This window comes from Pan troglodytes, chromosome 13, assembly GCF_028858775.2.
Source record: "Pan troglodytes isolate AG18354 chromosome 13, NHGRI_mPanTro3-v2.0_pri, whole genome shotgun sequence".
Classification (NCBI taxonomy): Eukaryota; Metazoa; Chordata; class Mammalia; order Primates; family Hominidae; genus Pan; species Pan troglodytes.
The window spans coordinates 87,850,168-87,870,859 of NC_072411.2; the positions used below are offsets into that span (position 1 = coordinate 87,850,168).

General features: G+C 35.0%; 1 protein-coding gene across 3 annotated transcripts in view; it reads left to right on the forward strand.

Annotated features, from left to right (window-relative positions):
- FSIP2 (fibrous sheath interacting protein 2) overlaps positions 1–20,692 on the forward strand; it is a 114,510-nt gene that overhangs the window by 83,253 nt on the left and 10,565 nt on the right. For 2 of the 3 annotated variants that reach the window (XM_063791323.1, XM_063791324.1), the window contains exons 20-23: positions 2,409–2,455; positions 6,135–6,178; positions 9,801–9,870; positions 11,074–11,274. In XM_063791323.1, the coding sequence (XP_063647393.1) occupies positions 2,409–2,455; positions 6,135–6,178; positions 9,801–9,870; positions 11,074–11,210 (298 nt within the window). In that variant the 3' untranslated portion in view covers positions 11,211–11,274. Of the gene's footprint in view, positions 1–2,408; positions 2,456–6,134; positions 6,179–9,800; positions 9,871–11,073; positions 11,275–20,692 lie in introns of those variants that run through there. The other variant, XM_016950151.4, reaches the window with a different exon arrangement.

Here is a 20,692-nt window from a genome sequence, read left to right on the forward strand (position 1 = left end):
ATGGATAAAAGGACTCAGCAGAGCAGGAAGAGAAGGAAATTACCTCAACATTGTTAAGGTCATATATGAAACATCTACAGCTAACATTGTCCTCAGTGGTGAAGAAATGAAGTATTTCCTCTGAGATCAGGGACAAACAAAAAAACAATGACTACTTTTGCCACTTCTATTTAACATAGTACTGAAAATGCTAGTCAGAAAAATTAGGCAAGAAAAAGGGGGAAAGGCATTCTAATTGGATGAGTAGAAAAATTGTTGTTTATAGATGACATGGTCATAATGTAGAAACCCCTGAAGAACACCAAAAAAATTGTTATAACTAATGAATTAATTCAGCAAAGCTGCCAGACATAAAATCAACACAGAAAAATAAGCTGCATTCTGTATAATTACACTGAACAATCTAAAAACAATTAAGGGGAAAATCCACTTACATTAATAACAAACAGAATAAAATACTTAGGAATACATTTAACCAAGGAATTGAAAGACTTGTACTTTGTCAGCTACAAAATATTGCTGTAAGAAATTAAAGAGAATGCAAAAAAGTAGAAAGACACCTCATGTTTATAGATTGGAAGACTTAATATTATTAAAATGTTAATTCTACTCAAAGTAATTCATAGAATCAATGGAATCCTTATCAAAATACCAATAATTTTTTTTTGCAGAAATAGAAAATTTATCCTAAAGTTCATTAGTTTCTCAAGAGACTCTTAATAGGAAAACAATCTTAAAATAGAATAAAAATGCAGATGTCTTATTTACTGATTTCAAATCTTACTACAAAGCTACTGTAATCAAACAGTGTGATACTGATATAAAGACAGACTTATAAAGCAAAGACATGGAATAAAGAGCCCAGAGATAAACTCTTCCATACATGATCAAATGATTTTTACCAAGGGTACCAAGACCATTTAATGAGGGAAGGGATGGCCTTTTCCACAAGTGGTGATGGGAATAGATACTCACATGCAAAAAACAAACAAAAATGAAGGTGAACCCTTACCTTACACCATATACAAAAATTAACTCAAAATGAGTCAGAGATCTAAACATAAGAACTAAAAAAACTTTTGTTGGAAGACATGGGAAAAAGGCTTCTTGACATTGGATTTAAAAATTTTTTTTGTTCTTGTTGTTATGATACCAAAGCACAAGCAAGAAAAGAAAAATAGATATATTGTGCTTCATTATAATTAAAAATTTTGTGCTTCAAAGGACACCATCAACAAAGTGAAAAGTCAACCCATGGAATGGGAGAAAATATTTGCAAATTATACATCTAGTAAATAATTAATATTCAGAATATGTAAATAATTCTTATGACTCAACAATGATAAAACAACCCAATTAAAAATGTGCAAAGGACTTGAATAGGCAGTTCTCTAAGAAAATATACAAATGGCTAACAGGCACATAAAATGATTTTCAATCATTTCCCTAATCATTAGGGAAATGCAAATCACAATCACAAGATGCCACTTTCAACACATTAAGATAACTAAAGAAGGGAGGGAGGGACAGAAGGAAGGAGGGAAAAAAGAAGTAAAGAAAAAGAAAACAAGTACTGGTAGGGATGTCAAGAATTGAAACTCTTGTGCGTCAATGGTGGGAACTTCAATAGTGCAGACACTGTGGAAAACAGTATTGGGGGTTTCTCAAAAATTAAACATAGACTTACCCTATGATCAAGCAATTCTACTTCTGTGTACATATTCAAAATAATTAAAAGCAGGGACTGAAACAGATATTTGTACACCATTATTCACCATAGACAAATGATGGAAGCAATCCCAATGTCCATCGATAGATGAATAAATATAAACAAGCAAAATGTGTTATAAATATTCAATGGAATGTTATTCAGCCTTAAAAAAGGAAGGATATTATGACACATACTACTAGATGTATGAACTTTGAAAGATGTTTTGCTAATTGGTATACATCAGCAAAAAAGGCCAAATATTTCATGATTCTCATATGAAGTCCCTAGGATAGTCAAAATCATAGAGACAGAAACTAGAATAGTGTTTCCCAGGGGATGGGGAGAGAGGGAAATTAGGCTTTAATGTTTAATTGGTATACAGTTTCAGTTGGGAAAGATGAAAAAAGTTCTGGAGCTGGATGGTAGTGATGGTTGCACAACACTGCAAATGTACTTAATGCTACAGAACTGTACACTTAAAATGGTTAAAATTGTAAATTTAATGTATGTATAACCACAATTTAAAAGTAGGGGAAAAAGTCAATCAGAAATCATTTTTATGTGATTTGGAATCTCAGTGAATAGTATACTATTTCAGGTTTCTTTCCATATGGAGAATAACTGTTCTTTTGCTTAACCAGTAACTTCTTCATTTATCAAATTCACCCTAAATGATGTTCTTTTTCTTTTGTTTTAGTGAGGCTGAAGATTGTCACTCAGACCCAAGTGCTAAAATATTAGAAGGTTGGACTCCTTTTTCTTAAATTAGAGAGTATTTTTTACTACTTTGATGTGTTTTTTTTTTTTTAGTTATCAAACTTGAAGTTAATACAGGTTTTATGTTTTCTATGAGTTTATCTACTTTTGAAAATGATCCAGTATTACCTCATTCAGGTGTTAAAATGAGTCAAATACTTAGCCTTGCCTAAACTGCCATTAAGATTTCATCACTGATTGTGCTATCAAGTATATGGTTTGATATGAATTCACATTTACCATACTCCTGTGAAATATCTACAAAATAGAGTGTATTGTAACAGCAGTTTATATCTGAGCCAGAACCCATGCTACTAGGATTTAATTATTTCTTTGAAGGATTATGCCTCTTTTTAAAGCTAAATTTATTCCCTCATATTAAAATCGGCCTAGGATGTATCTCACTTTTTTTCATTTTTCTATATATTTTTTGTTTTGTTTATTCAATCTCTAATAGTCCTGGCTCCTTAGAAAATTTGTAATGACTTTTAGGTTCTCTAACTGTCAAGACCTTAGAGGGAGGATCGATGTGGTTCTAACAATGATAGCATATATAAGAGGTAGAGTGTCATGTTTACTATAAAGTCACATTAAAAGTCAAACCACAAGTTTATCATGACTATTTCAAACATGCAACCAATTCAACAAACATATTCTCCCAATTTGAGAGTGAAAATCATTTTTATCAAGATAATCCATAAAAATAGCATTAAGTATGCCAGAATTCTGTGAACATATCATAGGTTTCACAAAAACCACTCCTATAATGTCTGAATTGTGGAATTATACTTTGTTAGATGCCAACAGAAACCGTTTCATACAACCATACTCATTTTATAGATGAGGAAACTCAAGCTGAGGGTAAGGCAGTGACCCATCCAACATTCCTCTGAGTCAAAAACAGAGTCCAGTACAGACCAATGTAACAGACATGGGACACCAGAAGGGAGGAGGGAGGTGAGCACTGAAAAATTACCTATTGGGTATAATATTCACTATTCGGGTGATAGGTACACTAGAAGTCCAAACCTCACCATTATGCAATATATCCATGTAATACTCCTGCACATGTACCCTGTGACTCTACATAAAAACAAAAGTTCCATCTGCATCCCACATCTCCTGCCTCTAAATTCAGTGTTTTAATATGCTTTATCCAACTTAATTTTGGTGATCTTGCTTAGTTCTTATATCTTTTAGTAATATCACAGGTGTTCAATTGAATCATTTGCTTACTCATTCATCCAAAGATTTGCTGAGTGTTTTCTTTGTATCCTGAGATCCCATGTCTGAACAAGACTGACAAAGTTTTTGCTCTCACAGAATTTATACTTTAACTCAGAGTAGGAAGTCCCATCCCAAGGGTAAGGACTTAAACAAGATAATTCCAGACATTGATAAGTAAAGTCATGTGTCACATAATGATGTTTTGGTCAATGATGGACCAGTATAAAATAGTGGTCCCATATGATTATAATACTGTATTTCTACTGTACTTTATCTATGTTAAGATACACGAATACTTACCATTGTGTTACAGTTGCCTCCAGTATACAGTGTCATAACATTCTGTACAGGCTTGTAGCCTAAAAGACATACATAAAACATAACATATAGCTTAGGTGTGTAGTAGGTTATACCATTGAGGTTTGTGTAAGTACATCCTATGATGTTCACACAATGATGGAATCACTTAATGAGGCATTTCTCAGAATGTAACCTTGTTAAGCAAAGCATGGCTGTACTTCCCATCTCATTTAGAACCAAATCTCAAGTCATCACAATGGCTTACAAAACCCTAAATCATCTGGGCATCATCCTAACATCCTACTCCCTCTCTAAGGTACTCCTCTATTTCTTTCTGGCTCAATCCATTCCAATCACACTAACCTCCTTGCTGTTCCTCAAACATTTTATACATTAATGGCCCTTGGATTTGCTGATCCTCCTGTACTCTTTCCCCTATATCTGCATTGTTCATTCCTTACTTTCAGATCTTGGCTCAAATGTCACTTTCTCAGTGAGGTCTTCTCTGGCCACACTCTGAAGTTGCAACTTAATTCTGATCAGGACGCTACCTATCCCAGTTCTTTGCTTTACTGGATAAAACTTTCTGTTATACTGTGTATTTTAACTGTTTTTTTGACTGTCTCTCTAGAATGTAAGCTTCATAAAGGTGGAGATTTATGTCTGTTAACAGCTATATCACCAAGAGCCTAAAACACTATTTTGTTTATAGTAGATACAGGGATTAATGAGATAGGAGAGACTATTGGAGCAACCAAAGGTGAAGGAGGAGCACAAGAATTCTTTTTTGGTTATGTTGAGATTGAGGTATCCTTTAGACATTCAAGTTGAGATGTCACGTAAGCAATTGGATATTTAAGTCTGAAATTCAATGGAAAGATCAAGGCCAGATATATTCATTCCTAGTTCACATATACAATAAAATCTCAAGTAACTTAAATCCAAAAATCTGGGCACCATAAGTATCAGGAATTTTTCTGTGCCTCTTCATCAAAACAACTTCCTAGTTTTTCTGGGGAGTTGGATGCGCGTATACCCTAGAAACTTAAAAACTTGTGTTTGGAATAATTGCCCTTGTAGTAAACCCAAATGTCCTCAATCATTTAAAATAAAGTATGTCGAATTATGTGCAATATAGATTTAGGCGCTTTTTAGGAATATTATCAGCCAACAATGAAATCTTACCAATTTTGTCAGTTACTTTAATCACTTCTCATATTTGAGCTGATTGAGATTTTACTATTACTTTTTTTTAGAACCCATATTGGCCCAAAGGGTACTTTATATAGTTATTGCTTGTGTTGGTTCTTGATGAGTGTAGCTATATAAAATGCATAGTTTTTTCTTATATGTTATCTTGAGAAATAGCCAAGGAAGACAGTCTCATTCCTATACTATGCATGAGAAAACAGAGTCAGAGAAGTTAGATGTTCAATGTTCACACAGCTTTAAGCAATGAAGCTAAGATGTAAATACAGGGTTTCTGCCTTCTTAGCAGATTAGCTGCTTCCCTTGCAGTGGGTTCTTGTGAAGCTTCTCTCACAGTGTCATTTCTACCTCCTTGCCTGAATTTATTTCACTAATACATTGACCTCCCCTGGAATTCAGACAACTTTTGGTTCTGTAGACTCCACCAAATTTCCTCTGAGCATTGCCTCAAAGCTCTCCTGATTCTCCCAGAAGTTACTATTTAATAATACCAGTACTCTCCTCTTTATTCTAATAAGCTGCTTTTAAGTAGGCATGTAAAGAAAGTGGTAGAGCTGGAAGGGCTATTAAGAATCATCTATAGAGTAATCCCTCATTTTACAGGTAAACAAACAGGCTTATAGGGAATGAATGGTTGTGCATAGATGTATAGCTACTAAGTTACAGAGCTTGCCTCTCCCACTATGTTACATTTCATCTGTCATAATTTCTAAATTTCTAACTGAAGGGCTAAGATGTCCCAATATTCTAGGGCTCTCACTTATTTCAGTGTTGTTCCCAATTGCTTATACATTTAAAATAACAACTTCTTCGACCTGTCTAAATTTTATGATTCTTTGGTGAAAAATAAGTAATATGATCAGATTTGTGTCAACAAATATACATGCCTCAGAAAGAGACTATTTTACTTTTTTTTTTTTAATCTCTACAGAAAGTTCTCAGGAACAAAAGCCAGAGCATGGAAACAGTGTTAAGGTAAGTATTTTTAACTAGCCTTAGTTGATATATATTAGGAGCTAGTTCAGAACAACTCAGTTTTCATAGTTCAGTCAGGGACTGTGTGGTATGATTTGAAGGATATCAGAAAGCATTCTCCTATTCACAATTTCTTACACCCTGTTCCCTCTTCCTAGCTGAGGCCTGTCCCTGGTATATTAAAATACGTTAACAAAATCCTTTGGGTTAAGTCAGCATTCCTTGTTTAGGTGCACAAAGTAATATACTCGTTCTCCCTAGCATCTAAGTACAATTCTGTTTATTAGCTCTGTTACTACAATCTCTAGAAAAACACTAGAGGGAGTGAATTACTTGGCCCTACCTAGGATGAGTAGACTCAAGTGAGCAACGTGGGGAGGTGGGGAGAAAACAGAAGCTTCAAACATGGGAGGTGCATGGCTTGCAGGATGTGAGTGCTAATTCTGTTTTTCTGTATTCCTAAACATTACTTCTTTACCGGCAGCTTTCCAAAAAGCCCACCTACTCCCCAGTGTGAGCCAAGAAAATTTCCTCTTTATAAATCTTTCTTATAAAGTTTCCAATGAGAAATGAAGCTACACATCTTCGTCTGTGTTTTTTAATCAGATTGTTTTCTTTCTTGGTTCAGCTTAAACACCCTTCGACCCTTCGAGTGGGTCCTTCCACCCCCACATACAACATAAGCTATCAATTATGGAGTTACTTCTCAGTATCACAATATAGTACGATTTTCAGAACCAACTTTTAAAATCTTATAACTTACACTTAAGATATATTTTTTAAATGTTCAAAGATAATGGATTTGTCACCCACTCAACCTAATCCTCATTTATGAATATAAGTATTTGTTTAACTACCTCAGGCTCCACTTTGGCCACACTTTACAAACAGTAAAATTATATGGCAACAGAAGGGAAATGCTGAAGCTCTAATCTAAGAACCTATTGACACTCAGTGTGTCAAGTGGAATTTCTGGCTAATCTGGACTCCTTCTGCTTTTGTTCTTTCCCTCTTTGCTACCTTTTCCATGGTAAAATTATGGTTAAAGTTGTTATCTAATCCAGTTTCAAATAAGGTGGAGTAGGCAGGCTCCATCTTATCTCTCTCACTGATTAAACTAAACACTGTGGGTAACTACTGAGGATTCTGAAAAATAAATAACAAGAGTTAGGGCAGGGGAATCAAAACTCAAAGAATGGCCAATGCCATTGTGAGTTTCCTGGGTTTTCTTATTTTATTTGCATATCCTCTGGCTGAGACTCAGGAAAACTCAAATCCTGGCATTACATAGATCAACTGGATAGAACATAGCTCCTAGAGAAACCATTGTTTTCTGACCGGTTAGGAGATTCCTGTGAGATGGAGAATCTGGGGAGAATCCCCACTTTTTCTCCCTCCTTGGCCCTGCCTCAAGGCAAGGTGCCCTCACGAAGCTGCATGGCAGTAGCAGCAGAGTTACCACCTAAACCTCTGAAAGAAAATTCTTCTCTGACCAATAGGGAAAGGGTCCTCAGTAGACTGAGGATTATTGATTGAGCTGGTTGTGCTTTTCTCTGCTTTCTTTTGTCACTTTACTCTTAGTGGTAGATGCAGACATAAACTAGAAACAGCACACACACAGAGGCTAAAGCCACAGCATTTTAGCCATAGAACTAGAAAAGGGGGCTAATGAGAGTTAGGCATTGAGGAAAATCACAGAAAGAGGAACCCCAAAAATCTGTTTATACTGTCCCCTCTGAGTTGTAAATATTTGGAACTGACCTGAAGTTACATAGACAAAAGTCTTTGAGAACCTGAACTGCATTCTTAATAGTAGTGCACACATAAGGATACCGAACACTACAAAAATTTTAAAAACAGAAATTAAATTGAAACCATAGCCATGAGAGGCAGGGTAGGATGTGTGATTTGAACATAATGAGTCAATTACCTACCAAAAACAAACAAACAAACGAAAAAAATCAATGTTCTCTACAGGATTTTGAAAGGACCAAATATCTGACTACTTATATAAAATGTGCAGGATACATTCCAAAATGACTCAACATACAAAGAACAAAGACAATATCTACAGCTTTCAAGGAAAAGGTCAAAAGATGCCAACTCTGACATAGCCAAGGTTTTGACATTTTTAGATAAAAACTTTAAAGTCATGATTTTAACAATGCTCCATTAAGTAAGGGCAAGAACTCTTGTGTCTAACAAACAGATACATGTTTTCAGCATAACTTAAGTACTGTCATCCCCTGATAGCTGTAGGGGATTGGTTCCAGGAATCCCCAAAGATATCAAAATTCAGGGGTGCTCAAGGTCTTTATATAAAATGGTGTAATATTTGCATATAACCTACACAAAACCTTCCATATATTTTAAATTATTTCTAGATTACTTATCATAACTAGCACAATGTAAATATTACGTAAATAGTTCTTATGCTGTATTATTTATGGAATAATGACAAGAACAATAAGTCTATACATGTTCGGTATACATGCAACCATCCATAATTTTTCATATATTTTTGATCTTTGGTTGGTTAAACTTATGGATACACAACCCACAGAGAGAGAAGGCCAACTGTATGTCTACTCATCTCCTTTTAGATGAAGGATTCTCAGTCCTAATTCTCTCACATTAGAGTTTTGTGAGGCATTTAAAAAATATACATTAATGTCTGTCCTACACTTGTTATGGGCCTCAGGGATCCATACTTTTAAAAAAAGTTTCATGGATAACTCTATTGTACAGCTTAAGTTGAGAATCAGTACTTTACATTGTCTCTGCCCTATTTTATTCCTCAGTTATCTTGTTTCCAATAGCTTAATACATGAGCACCCTCAAGTCTTCTTGGAGGAACTATGGTAAAACTCTTGTAATAGTTATCTGTTGCTTTTTACCTGATATAGACACTGCACATTCCTCTTGTGTTATATGTATTTAAGCCTTGTTTTACTGATTTTTAACAGATGACATTTTAGAATAGCTACAGAATTCTGGTACCCTTCAAATCTACCATTTTAGAATAGCTTCAGAATAGCTGAAGCCCCAACACCTGTCCCAGGCTATTTTATGCTTCTCTGGGACAATTGCTGCTCTTGCATTCAAAATTGATAAGGGTCTACAGAGTAAAGCTAGTACTGGAGACACAATCCCAGCACAACCAGGTCTACAGAGCCACCTTATTGCTCCAGACTCTGCAGTGGCTAAGATTTCAATAAAAGAAAATTTGGGGTTACAAAGTAAACATTCTTTTTTCTCCCCTTATTATTACATCTTTTTTCAGAAAAGAATTTTTAACTTTTTTCAATTCAGTCAAAGGATAGAGGGGGCAGACAGAACTGAGATTTTTCATGAGTTAATATGGCTGAACCATTGACCCTCACTTAGTGCTAGCCAAAGTCTGCATTCATAACAAGGGTCAATCTTAGGCATCTTACTTTGCAAAAATTATGAGCCTCAGTCTTATTGAACAATTCTTTGAGACTGCAGAGCACAGATATATTTTACGTAAGATGCTGTAGTGGTATTTATAGGTATATCTACTGGATTTGAGGACTTATGGGTATATCTAGTGTTTGCGTCCAGTGAAAGACTCAGTTTGTATTTCTATTTACCTTGGCAGTTTATCACCATCTTTGAAAGATCCAAGGATGTTCTTGGCAGTGCAAATCCCTCAAAGGAAGTTATTTCAGGTACAAAATGTACTATTTTAACAACTGGTGTAATTAAACTGTCAATTGCATCATTTTGAATTTAGAATTTTTTATTACTTTCCTGGAAATGAGTGGCTCTCCCCTTGCATATTATCAAAATAGGAGTGAAATAATATTCTTACTGTTTGTATAAATACCAATTTTCAGTTAATTATGTAGCTCTCTATCTTTACACCAAAGGGACAATGGATCATATAACTAAAATATATCAGGCATTAGCTATTCACATTTTATTTAAAGAAAAAAGTGAGAATCATTAAAGAGAAAAATGACAATAGGTTATCCAAGGTAATCCCACAGCTAACAAGCAGCAGAGCTGTTTCAAATCCCAATCTCATGCAACATCATCATTGTCTACACACACAAATATTTGTAAGAGCAAGGTAGGTACCATAAACAACAGCAGCAGATTGAGCAGGGGTTTGTGGCTCATGGGAGATGGCATGCTGCCTTTGAAGGAGGCAGTTGCTACTCATCTACAATCACTGGCATGCTAGATTGTTCCCAGTTCTTCCAGTTTTTCAAAAGAAGCTGGGTATTAAAGTTTTATATTAAAATGTATAACTTTTGAGTTTCATGTACTACAATCAAGAAAACACAGGATTTTAGTGGCCCTATCGCAACTTATGAAGTATCAGAAAAGTATATAAATATTTCTTTATATATAAAATTATTTCTTTATGTATAAAATAATAATTTTGTTAAACTGAGATGATTATATTCTTTAAAGCCTCATGCTGAATAAGAGGTGCAAAAAAAATCCAAATAGGAACTCTTTTATTACCTACACAGTCCTATTTTCCATGACATAAATAATCACTTGGGTTCAGTCAATGGAAAATTTACTCAAAGTAGGTGAGAATTTATACTATTTTTTAATGTACTTCTACTTTCTCTTGAGCATTCTGAAATAGGTGTCCACACTGTATAGAGTTGAAAGTTACTTTCCCATTTAACTCATTAGACATTTTCAGAGAATGTTCTGCTGAGAAAAGAGAAATGGACTTTATACGTGACTAAAGAAGCCTCATAGTACAGTAGGCATAATGATGCCATGAGAGTCAGAAAGTCTGGACCCTATTACCAGCTGGGCCACCTTTTACTCATATGACCTTAGGCAAGGTATTTTACCTCAGTGTTCAAAAATAAAGATAAAATTCTTCTTGTTTACTTTGTCCACAGAAACTCCCAAGCCCGATGTCTCCAAACAAGGATCTAAAATGCTGACAAAAATGTCTTCAGCTTTGTCAAAGGTGTTTTCTCGATGTAACACCAATATTTCCAGATCTTCCTCACCAGCTCACCAGGATGAACACTGAAGCTTTTGTACCTGATATAAGTATGCTTACTTCTTTTAGAAAATAAAATGGTTTTTAAAGCATAGTATAGCGTCTTATAAGATGATTCCTATACTACTGAAAATAAAAGCAAAAGGAAGTGTAGAAGGGACCAGGTAAAGAAGGGTTCAACAAATGCTTTGAATAAGCATTTTGATGTAAGAAATGTTATTAATTAGTATTACCTGTGTGCCATGAGAGTAAGTGACTAAACACATAATTATTAAACTAGACAACTCACAGTACCCACCAGAAAATGCACATTGATTGCTCCTGCTAAATTTTAGAGGATGTTGTTACCAGGACAGTTATTAAATTGAGATGAAAACCAAGCTGAAAATGAAACTATGTCACGGATAAGTTTATTGTTAAAGGCATATTTAGATACTCGAATAAAAGGATTTATACCAGATAAATTTTTCCCACCTGAAAGTAACGTTAATTTAGTTTATGTCTCCCAGGCAAAATGATCCAACTGTAGACAAAGCACCATTTGAAAGTAAATGATAACTATATATAATTCTATATATGCATAAAATGGCCCCTGTGATAAAAAAAAATCCTTGCAAGTAAGGTACCTCTTATGGATAAAATATCAATCAAGAAATCATTGGTCAATAAAGTTATTAAATAATTTTCAGAAATATTATACACGAATATAGAGATCAAGATCCATTTGTAAAAACAAAAAGTAATGGGAAAAATTTAATAATATGGCTAGCTAGTGCAGTGATAAAAGAAATTTTTCAAAATTAGCTGAACTTGCTACTTTGTGATATAGTTCCAACGTCAGCATGTTTGCCTCTGGAATCCAAGGATGTTTTATAAAGAGATTCAACAGATGGACCAAGAAGCCAGGAAACAATGTCAAATATCATCACCCAAAAAGGGTGACTCATGAATTTTTAGAGAATGTGTATTCTGTTTTATCTAAAATTTTCTTGACAATTGCCACTAATAAAGCAGAAACTTCTGAAAAAGTTTTGTTTTAAAACAACAAACTTCCTTTAATGAAGTTGATCTGTGCAGTAATGACAGGGAAGAAAAAAGTGATTACCTAGTCAAATTTTTACATATAAATAATAAAATTATTTAACTGGCAATTTAGTCTACTTATAATAATCTCTTAAAAACAGATTAATCCCAAAGATCATACAAAATTGCCTAACTTGTGGATGCAGACCTTTTAAAAAATGATGGTTGGTGAGAAATAGCTGGAAATTCATCTCTGAATTATTTTCAAAAGAGCTGACTCTACATCAGTTTGCATTAGTTGACAGTGTTGTTGAAAGCATTCTTACAGATGTCATCCAAACCAATGATGTTTCCCAAACTTAGATATTATGTGCTTATAAGCTGTCTTTCAACGTAACATTTCACTGTAAAAATTTAAAGCTCTGTGATTCACATACTTATCAACTGAAAAATTTAATATATAAACATAAGATACTCTGAATTAAGAGGGTTTTTAATGGTGAAGGAAATTTCCTGTTTTCTCTGACTCAAGTAGAAGAAGGAACATCAAGTTCAGAATTAGTCCTTGAAGTTGACAAAATTTTAGTAAGGAATGGTTAATGTTATTGAGAAATTTAAGTCCTAGGAAAAACCATCCAGAAATACTTCTGTGTTAGACATCATGTATGTGAAACATCATCTTTATTTTCAACAAAACTAGTAGGGTAAATGTGCTAAAAGTATCAAACACTGAATTGAAAAAATGTGTATTATTACCTGATAAAACCTGTAGTGGCTAAAATCTCTAAAAGTAACATTAGTCTTCTAGCTAATGACTAATGCTAAAGCAGAAGAAAGTTTTTAAGATTCATAAAATTTAAATTATTCCTTAGGTTGTTGATTCTTTCTATGTTTTACTAAAATGGACTGGAAAACATTTTGTGTGAAAGGCTAGAAAGTAGACATTTTAGGTTTGTAGATTCTCTGTCAAATCTACTCCATTATGCTATTGTAGCACAAAACCAACCATATACAACACATAAACAAATAGATGTGGATGTGATTCAATAAAAATTTCTTTATAAACACTGAAATTTGAATTTCATTTAATGTTACATGTCATAACATAGAATTTTTCTTTTGATTTTTTTCAATAATTTGAAAATATAAAAATTATTCTTAGGTTTATTAAAGACAAGTGACAGGACAGATTTAGCCCATGCTGATTTCTGTACTATAATAATTTGGAACCCATGAATAAGCTTATTTTTATATGAAGGTACTGATTATTGACTTAAAATAATACTAGTAAAGGTTCAAATTCTGTTGCGGGAAGTCAGGGACCCTGAATGGAGGGACAAGCTGGAGCTGCGGCAGAGGAACATAAATTGTGAAGATTTCATTTTAATATGGACATTTATCAATTCCCAAATAATACTTTTATAATTTCTTACACCTGTCTTTAATCTCTTAATCCTGTTATCTTCATAAGCTGAGGATGTATGTCACCTCAGGACCACTGTGATAATTGTGTTAACTGTACAAATTGATTGTAAAATGTGTGTGTTTGAACAATATGAAGTCAGTGCACCTAGAAAAAGAACTGAATAACAGTGATTTTTAGGGAACAAGGGAAGACAACCATAAGGTCTGACTGCCTGCGGGGTTGGGCAAAAAGAGCCATATTTTTCTTCTTGCAGGGAGCCTATAAACAGATGTGCAAGTAGGAGAGATATCACTAAATTCTTTTCCTAGCAAGGAATATTAATATTAACACCCTGGGAAAGGAATGCGTTTCTGGGGGAGGTTTATAAATGGCTGCTCTGGGAGTGTCTCTCTTATGTGGTTGAGATAAGGACTGAGATACGCCCTGGTCTCCTGTAGTATCCTCAGGCTTACCAGGGCAGAGTTTTTCCCCACCCTAGTAAGCCTAGTAAAAGTAGTTCTCCTTTTTGCCCTTTGAAGCATATGATCTACTCCCTGTTCTTACACCTCTTCCCCTTTTGAAACCCATAATAAAAAACTTGTGGGTTTGAGGCTTAGGTGAGCATCACGGTCCTACCGATACGTGATGTCACCCCTGATGGCCCAGCTGTAACGTTCCTCTCTTTGTACTCTTTCTGTTTATTTCTCAGCTGGCTGACACTTATGGAAAATAGAAAGAACTTATGTTGTAATATTGGGGGCAGGTTCCTCTGATAAAATTCCATTACAAAAATTAGTTTGCATAGTTCAAATGTTGATTTCTTTAGTGATTTACTTATTGAATATATTGTTGAAAAGGTATATGAGCATGCTGCTAAAATATACTTTGAGTTAGAAAAAGAAGAGTTAGGGCTGAGCACGGTGGTTCATGCCTGTAATCCCAGCACTTTGGGAGGCCAAGGAGAGTGGATCACTTGAGGTCAGTAGATCAAGACCAGCCTGGCCAACATGGTGAAACCCTGTCTCTACTAACAATACAAAAAAATTAGCTGCACATGTTGGCAGGTGCCTGTAATCCCAGCTACTCAGAAGGATGAGGCAGGAGAATCACTTGAACCCAGGAGGCAAAGGTTGCAGTGGGCTGAGATCACACCACTGCACTCCAGCCTGGGGACTCCATCTCAAAAAAAAAAAAAAAAAAAAAAAAAAAAAAGACAAAGAAGAGTTAGATCAAGATTTAATTTGTAGGTAAATTTCTAGTTCAAAATTCTTTCTTACTTTGAGAGTAGCCAATCAAAATGGATGCAGACATAAAATCAGAAGACTTGGTAGTCATTGTTGTAAAAGAAATAAACAAATTAAAACCCCAGTTAATATTGCAGCAAAATGGTGGAGCAGGCAGCTCCAAGCTCTTATCATCCCACAGAAAAATAAGAAAAAATATGTCAGAAGCAACTTCTTCAGAACTCTGAAAAACAGTCAAAAGTTTATAGCAATTAATCAAACACTGAATCAAGAAACATAGGAACGATTTGTGGTATATTTACTTGCCCTTGCCCAAACCCTTTTCTCAACCCAGTAGCAGTCTTGAACAAAGGAGTCTACATTCCAGTGTGGGGCCTTTTTGAGACAGCACAGCAGATCTTATTCTAAAATTACTGTGTATGTCTGTTCTCAACTTTCTGTGTGCCACATGAACAGCTGAAGCAAGGCACTTGTTTCTGTTTTATCTAACTGGGAACTCAGACTGGAAAAGCAGTGGACATTGCTCAAAAACACTGCAAACCAAATAACAACCTGGAGATGCTTGAGGCAAAAAATAACCAAAGAACCAGAAAAAAAAAAACTGGGGAGAAAATCTTCTAAGAAATTAAGATGCCCACAGCTTCTATGTGGGGGAACTTAGAAAGCCATGCACATGTATACGGGAAGATCTATCTTCAGAAAAGAACAAAAATAACGTAAGATTTTTACCTCAGGTTTCTCCTTTGGCTCCGTGCAAGCCTAGTTAAGAATTGAAGGAGTTCCTTAGCACAGATCTGATAAGCACAGACTGGGAGATATATTTTTAGTTGTTTCCTTGTTTGCTTGTTTGTTTTGTTTTTGTTCTTTAAATACTGGAGTTCAAGGAAATCTCTGTGAAAACTCTAACTGAATACCAGGAATGGATACTTCAGTGATCACACAAGGAAGAGTCTTTACAAAAATACACTGTCAAATACACTGTCAAGACACTAAACAAATAAACCACTAAAGCCTTCAGCAGTCAAAAAACAACAACTCCAGGAAAAGAAGAATATCTGATTTCCATAGGTACCACATAGTATTATTATGCCCAGTTTTGAACAACAACTACAAAAATCACAGGAAATACAAAGAAGCAGGAAAGTATGGCTCATTTAAAGGAACAAAATAAATAACTAGAAGCCATGCCTAAGGAAGTTTATATTTTGGATTAATTATATGAAGACAATAAAACAACTATTTAAAAAATACTAAAAGAGCTTAAAAAAATACATAGACAAAGAATGAAATAAATCAAGAAAATAATACAAATATTAATAAAGAGAGAAAACTATAAAAAGAAAGTAAACATTCACTGTGGAAAAGTTTGGAGGTTCCTCAAAAAACTTAAACATGGAATGACCAGATAATCTATTATTTTGTCTTCTCAGTATACACCCAAAATAATTGAATGCAGGGATTTAAACGTATAATAGTACACCAATGTTTACAGCACCATTTTTCACAAAGCTAAATGTGAAAGAAATCCAAATTTTTAATCAGTAGATGGATAAACAAAATATAGTTGTGTGTGTGTGTGTGTGTGTGTGTGTGTGTGTGTGTGTGTAGAGAGAGAGAGAGAGAGAGACCCAATGGAGTCTTAAATTCAGTCTTAAAAAGCAATGAAATTCTGATACATTTTACAAAAAGGAAGAAGCTGGAAAACATTATGCTAAGTGAAAAGGAGACACAAAAGAGAAAATGTTGTTCCACTTCTATGGAGTACATAGAGTAGACAAATTTATAGAAAAAGAAAGGAGAAATAAAAAGTAGAAAAGAAAAAAGTAGGAAAAAGTAGAAAGTACAGTTGGAGAGACAGAGGAATGGGAAGTTATTGTGTAATGAGCACAGTGTTTCTGTTTGTAATGATAACTTCCGGTAATGAATAGAAATGATAATCACAAAACAGGTGAATGTACTTAATGTTAGGGAACTATACACTTAAAGTCATTAAAATGATAAAAATGGAAAATTTTATGTATTATATATGTTACCACAATAGCAGAAAGGAAATCACATAGAAATTCTGAGGCTGAAAAATACCATAACTCAAAGAAAAAAATTACTAGAGGGATTCAATAGCAGAGTTTGAACACATAGAAGAAATAATCAGTTAACTTGAAGACAGAACAATTGAAATTATTTATTCTGAGAAATAGAAAGAAAAAATAATGAAGAAAAGTAAACAGCCTAAAGGACCTAAGAAAAACCATCAAGAGACCAAAGAATGTAAGGAGGAAAAATAATATAATAAGAAATAATTTTAAAAACTTATAAATTTGGCAAAAGACATAAATCTGTAAATCCAAACAGCTCCAAGAACTCAAAGTAGAATAAACTCAAAGATACTCACACCAAGACACACTATAATCAAAATGTCAAAAACCAAAGATAAGATTCTGGGAAGGTAGAGTAGAAAGCACAAGAAGTCTCTCACCTTGCCTAGACAACAATTTTACTGGCAGAATATGGCTGATGTAACTATTTTGGAACTCTGGCATTGACTGAAAGTTGATATATTTTAGAATAAGGCATGGATGCTAAATTGCAGTTAATTTCAATTTCTTAGCACAGTAGAAGCTACCTATTTGAATTCCCATTCTGGTGGCAGGCAGCTGTGCTCATGTTCTTGGAGGAATCTGCACACAACTTGTGGGAGCACAGGTTGGCAAGGAGGACCACTTCCTCCAAGTTTCATGGTGTCATCTCTGATCACTGATTGCTGAATCTCATTAAAGAGGTACAGACAGAGGTGGGTGGTAATTGTTGCTGCACCTTCTTGCATTGTGAAAATGATTTCACTTCCAGCTAAAGTGATTTCCAAGATTTGAAGGACTGATGTGTCTTTCATCACCTTAAATTTTTCCCCCTTTTTGGGAGCTAGACATTAAACACTAGACATTAGAAAGCAATGCATATACAAAGAAAATAATAAAGTGATCATACATGCTCAGGAAAAGGTACAGTCTCAGAAAAGACCTGAGAAGACCTTAAGTTTACATCTCAGGCAGATCCTTGGGATACAGAAAGCCACAATTAAAAAAAAATAACTAAAAACAGCAAACTAGGAAGGGGATAATGTGATTTCCACAATTACCACATTTCTTAGATTCAAATGTCCAGTTCCAGTGAAAACTCACAAGGCATACAAAGAAACTTGAAAGTGTGGCTCATTCAAAGGAAAAAAAATAAATCAACAAAAATTGTTATTTAAAAAGGCCTGACAGCAAATATACTAGAAAAACACTTAAAAACAACATTCTCAAAGATGCTCAAAGATATAAAGTTAAAACTGTGTATGAACAAAATCAAAATATTAATGAAAGACATAGAAAACTAAACAGAAAACAAAAAGAAATTCTAGAGGCAAAAATTACAATAACCTAAATAACACATTTACTAGAGAGATTCAAAAGTGGGTTTGATGTTCCCCTTCCTGTGTCCATGTGTTCTCATTGTTCAATTCCCACCTATGAGTGAGAACATGCGGTGCTTGGTTTTTTGTCCTTGCTATAGTTTACTGAGAATCATGATTTCCAATTTCATCCATGTCCCTACAAAGGACATGAACTCATCAATTTTTATGGCTGCATAGTATTCCATGGTGTATATATGCCACATTTTCTTAATCCAGTCTATCACTGTTGGACATTTGGGTTGGTTCCAAGTCTTTGCTATTGAATAATGCCGCAATAAACATACGTGTCCATGTGTCTTTATAGCAGCATGATTTATAGTCCTTTGGGATATACCCAGTAATGGGATGGCTGGGTCAAATGGTATTTCTAATTCTAGATCCGTGAGGAATCACCACACTGACTTCCACAATGGTTGAACTAGTTTACAGTCCCAACAGTGTAAAAGTGTTCCTATTTCTCCACATCCTCCAGCACCTGTTGTTTCCTGACTTTTTAATGATTGCCATTCTAACTGGTGTGAGATGGTATCTCATTGTGGTTTTGATTTGCATTTCTCTGATGGCCAGTGATGATGAGCATTTTTTCATGTGTTTTTTGGCTGCATAAATGTCTTCTTTTGAGAAGTGTCTGTTCATGTCCTTTGCCCACTTTTTGATGGGGTTGTTTGTTTTTTTCTTGTAAATTTGTTGGAGTTCATTGTAGATTCTGGATATTAGCCCTTTGTCAGATGAGTGGGTTGTGAAAATTTTCTCCCATTTTGTAGGTTGCCTGTTCACTCTGATGGTAGTTTCTTTTGCTGTGCAGAAGCTCTTTAGTTTAATTAGATCCCATTTGTCAATTTTGGCATTTGTTGCCATTGCTTTTGGTGTTTTGGACATGAAGTCCTTGCCCATGCCTGTGTCCTGAATGGTAACGCCTAGGTTTTCTTCTAGGGTTTTTATGGTTTTAGGTCTAATGTTTAAATCTTTAATCCACCTTGAACTGATTTTTGTATAAGGTGTAAGGAAGGGATCCAGTTTCAGCTTTCTACATATGGCTAGCCAGCTTTCCCAGCACCATTTATTAAATAGGGAATCCTTTCCCCACTGCTTGTTTTTCTCAGGTTTGTCAAAGATCAGATAGCTATAGATATGCGGCGTTATTTCTGAGGGCTCTGTTCTGTTCCATTGATCTATATCTCTGTTTTGGTACCAGTACCATGCTGTTTTGGTTACTGTAGCCTTGTAGTATAGTTTGAAGTCAGGTAGTGTGATGCCTCCAGCTTCATTCTTTTGGCTTAGGATTGCCTTGGCGATGCAGGCTCTTTTTTGGTTCCATATGAACTTTAAAGTAGTTTTTTCCAATTCTGTGAAGAAAGTCATTGGTAGCTTGATGGGGATGGCATTGAATCTGTAAATTACCTTGGGCAGTATGGCCATTTTCACGATATTGATTCTTCCTACCCATGAGCATGGAATGTTCTTCCATTTGTTTGCATCCTCTTTTATTTCCTTGAGCAGTGGTTTGTAGTTCTCCTTGAAGAGGTCCTTCACATCCCTTTTAAGTTGGATTCCTAGGTATTTTATTCTCTTTGAAGCAATTGTGAATGGGAGTTCACTCATGATTTGGCTCTCTGTTTGTCTGTTGTTGGTGTATAAGAATGCTTGTGATTTTTTGTACATTGATTTTGTATCCTGAGACTTTGCTGAAGTTGCTTATCAGCTTAAGGAGGTTTTGGGCTGAGACAATGGGGTTTTCTAGATATACAATCATGTCGTCTGCAAACAGGGACAATTTGACTTCCTCTTTTCCTAATTGGATACCCTTTATTTCCTTCTCCTGCCTAATTGCCCTGGCCAGAACTTCCAACACTATGTTGAATAGGAGTGGTGAGAGAGGGCATCCCTGTCTTGTGCCAGTTTTCAAAGGGAATGCTTCCAGTTTTTGCCCATTCAGTATGTTATTGGCTGTGGGTTTGTCATAGATAGCTCTTATTATTTTGAAATACGTCCCATCAATACCTAATTTATGGAGAGTTTTTAGCATGAAGGGTTGTTGAATTTTGTCAAAGGCTTTTTCTGCATCTATTGAGATAATCATGTGGTTTTTGTCTTTGGCTCTGTTTATATGCTGGATTACATTTATTGATTTGCGTATATTGAACCAGCCTTGCATCCCAGGGATGAAGCCCACTTGATCATGGTGGATAAGCTTTTTGATGTGCTGCTGGATTCGGTTTGCCAGTATTTTATTGAGGATTTTTGCATCAATGTTCATCAAGGATATTGGTCTAAAATTCTCTTTTTTGGTTGTGTCTCTGCCCGGCTTTGGTATCAGAATGATGCTGGCCTCATAAAATGAGTTAGGGAGGATTCCCTCTTTTTCTATTAATTGGAATAGTTT